At 53.8% G+C, this 3,068-nt stretch overlaps 1 protein-coding gene across 1 annotated transcript in view; it reads left to right on the top strand.

Moving 5' to 3' along the window:
- The window catches only part of HMGCL (3-hydroxymethyl-3-methylglutaryl-CoA lyase), an 18,374-nt gene extending 15,649 nt beyond the window's left edge, over positions 1-2,725 (top strand). Inside the window, 2 exon segments of the mRNA XM_010830042.1 lie at positions 935-1,060; positions 2,051-2,725. Coding sequence (XP_010828344.1) covers positions 935-1,060; positions 2,051-2,152 — 228 coding nt within the window. The 3' untranslated portion in view covers positions 2,153-2,725.
- The last annotated feature ends 343 nt before the right edge of the window (positions 2,726-3,068 follow it).

Raw genomic sequence — 3,068 nt, 5'->3', positions numbered from 1 at the left:
GCCTAGAGCTCAAAAGGGAAGCGGAAAGGTGACCAGGCAGCACTGCATTGTAAACAAGACTAAGGCGGGCTCAGGAGGACTGGGGTGCGCTGGCCCCACCACGGCATGCAGGGCTGTGAGTGCGCATGCGTGCACCAGTGAGGGGTGGGGGGGATCCTTTGATGCTCTTTGCCCAAAGACTGGACCAAGACCTCAGACTGAGTTTCTCTTGAGGTTAGCTTCTTGTGGGTTGGCCCAGAACAAGGGTCCAATGGCCCAAGAGTCCCTTAGAAAGTTCTGCGTGTCTGACCACAGGCTGCCTTGCTGCAGGAAGTCTAGTGTAGTGTTTAGGTTAGTAGAGCAACCCTGCGCCGTCTTTTTTTACCCATTTTTATCTCTCACGTTACCTCCTTGAGGCTCGTGTCTTTAAGCCAAATGATTCTATGACTTTCTGGGTCTTATTTTCTCAGAGTTGAGGCTTAAGGAGAGAGAAAATGAAACAGTCATCTCGGAAAGTGGGAGCAACTGATCGAGAGAAGTGGGATCAATCCAGAGAAGCGACCTTGGGGTCAGAGGCCTGACGTGGGGTGCAGGAGAGGGGGTGGTAAACGAGTACAGGAAAACAACGGGGGTCTGAAACCTCAGCAGTTGGGAGGAGTTACTTTAGGTGAGCCATCAGGAAGGGCGTCTCTGAGGAGGTGGCTTTTAGGCTGAGAAGGAGAAGTTGAGGAGCCAACCATGAAAGGAAGGAGGAAAGATTCCTGGCAGAGGAAACTGTAGTAAAAAAGACTCACACTGTTTTAGGAACCAAAAAGAGGAACAGTTTCTTTCAGTGGGATTTTCATAAACTGAAGGAATGAATAATTTGAGTGGAATTTCAGGCAGCCACTGAGAGGGAGTTGGTAGGCTCAGACCCCCCACAGTGACAGCCATATTCCACCATCCTTGTTTTCAGATGGGAGTGAGTGTCATGGACTCTTCCGTGGCAGGACTGGGAGGCTGTCCCTATGCACAGGGGGCGTCGGGAAACTTGGCCACCGAGGACCTGGTCTACATGCTGGCCGGCCTGGGCATTCACACGGTAAGCCCGCCTGCGCCCTGGTGGTGACGGCCCCGAGCTGACCGGAGCTCTGCCTGAAGCCGGAGCTGCTGGGTTTGTTCTGGGTTTTTGTGGTGGCCTTGGTGCAGTTAGGAGGAGAAGGGCGCCACGGGACTAAGGCTTTTCTGTCATATGATTTGAGATAACAGAGCGTGGTCGATGGGGGCTATGAGAAGGCCAGGCCCTTGGCGCGGGTTTGAGAGTTCCATCTGAGGCGGCACCAAGAGCCCTGGAAGGGGCAAGGCCATGGCCTGAAATGAGTCGGTTCTCTCTGGACCTTTGTTTTCTCCTCTGGAAAAAATGAGGGCAATAGAATTGCACGCCCTCCCCTCCCGCTCCCTGGGCTCTGCCAGAGTCAGTGAGGGCCCGCAGCGTGGGCTGGAAACACCATAGCATCTGTGCTTTGAGATCAGACAGACTGGGTTTAAAACCTAGTCCTGCCACTCAGGCTGTGTGACCTGACATGACTTCAGCACTTTGGGCCTAAGAAATGGGAATAAATAATAGCACTGATCTCGTAGGATAAGAAAGAAAATGCAGCCCAGAGCTAAGCAAATAGTACACAGCAGTAAACAGGAGCTTGCTGTTAACATAGAGGGGCTTCAGTGTGGCCTTTTTAGCTGGTGTTTCTACCCCTGCTGCTCTGCCTTCGTTACCCTGACTTCATACGCAGCGTTTCACCACTGTGGGCCCAGCCTGTGCTGGACCCTGGAGTACCGAACGGGACTACTGGCTCCCTTCTGGGGTGCGGCACCTCAAACCATGTCACACACTGAGGGCAGTCAGAGGGGAACCCCATGTGCCAGGAGGACACCACCTCACAGACAGCCGGCAGTTGTTTTAGGGGAACAAGAGCATGATTGTCTTCACCTTCACTTTCTCAGCAGCACGGTTTTCTGTCCAGTCGGATGTTTCCCTGGGTGTTGAGGGCAGGTTGTGACTTAACTGCATCCTCTGACTTGTTTCTCAAAGGGTGTGAACCTCCAGAAGCTCCTGGAAGCTGGGGCCTTCATCTGTCAAGCCCTGAACAGAAGAACCAACTCCAAAGTGGCTCAGGCTACCTGTAAACTGTGAGCCACTGGGTCCCTGAGCCCTGGGGACCGTGTGGGAATAGGGACAGCTGTGGATGAATCATGGATGGGCACGTGGAAATGGGAATGCAGTTAACCGGAGCAGGCACTTCACTGTCAGCTCTGCACGTGGGTCTCTCCTGGAAGGAAGGAGGTGGACAGGAGTTGCCTGGCTGCAGGCCCTCCCTGCCTGACCTGAGTATGAGTGAGAGGTTTGGGTAGCTGGAGGTCTCCTTCCACCTGGACCCAAAGGCCCAGGAGTTGAAAGCCTGAGGGCTCTTGGGAACCCAATTCTCTGGCCTGGGTTGATCCTCAAGTCTCATCTCTGGGTGAAACCTGCCAGCTGGCCACTCTCCACAACTTGCTGCTGTCATATTCTTGAGGGCCATCGCTCTGACTTTGTAGGGCAAAGGGGCCTGGAGGAATTTTTCCCTCAGCTGGCAGAGGGCACTTGGTGAAGGGGTGAGGGCTGAGCAGCTGTGGTGGCCACCTGCCAACTCCAGCACCTCTGCAAAACCTCCACTTTGAACATGGTTGTTGAAAACAGATGACATAATTAAAGGTTTAATGACAACCATTCCAGTGTTCTCTTGTGCAGGTGTGTGTATACATGAGACGGAGCGGAAAGCATCTTTACATTTCCTCTGAGAGGAAAACGGAGGCTTCAGTTTATTAACCTCTGAGTTTTCTCTCTCCTCCTCCTCAGAATTGGGGAAATCGGTGGTAATGACTTACTCAGCACTGACCAGGGAACCCTGGAGAGGTTGTTTTTGAGGCTGTTGGCTCTGTGACCAGGACTGTTTGTGGCACAAGGTCCTCTGGGCCAGGGCAGGCGGAGCTCTAGGCGCCCTGGGGACCAGGGGACCAGTCAGCATCCCTGGTGGACTCCAGCAGGCCCAGGGCACTCCAGGCTGTGGGAC

This window comes from Bison bison, unplaced genomic scaffold, assembly GCF_000754665.1.
Source record: "Bison bison bison isolate TAMUID 2011002044 unplaced genomic scaffold, Bison_UMD1.0 scf7180017864516, whole genome shotgun sequence".
NCBI classification, from domain to species: Eukaryota; Metazoa; Chordata; class Mammalia; order Artiodactyla; family Bovidae; genus Bison; species Bison bison.
Note: the sequence above shows the minus strand (reverse complement) of the source record. Positions and strands in the feature narration are given on the sequence as shown.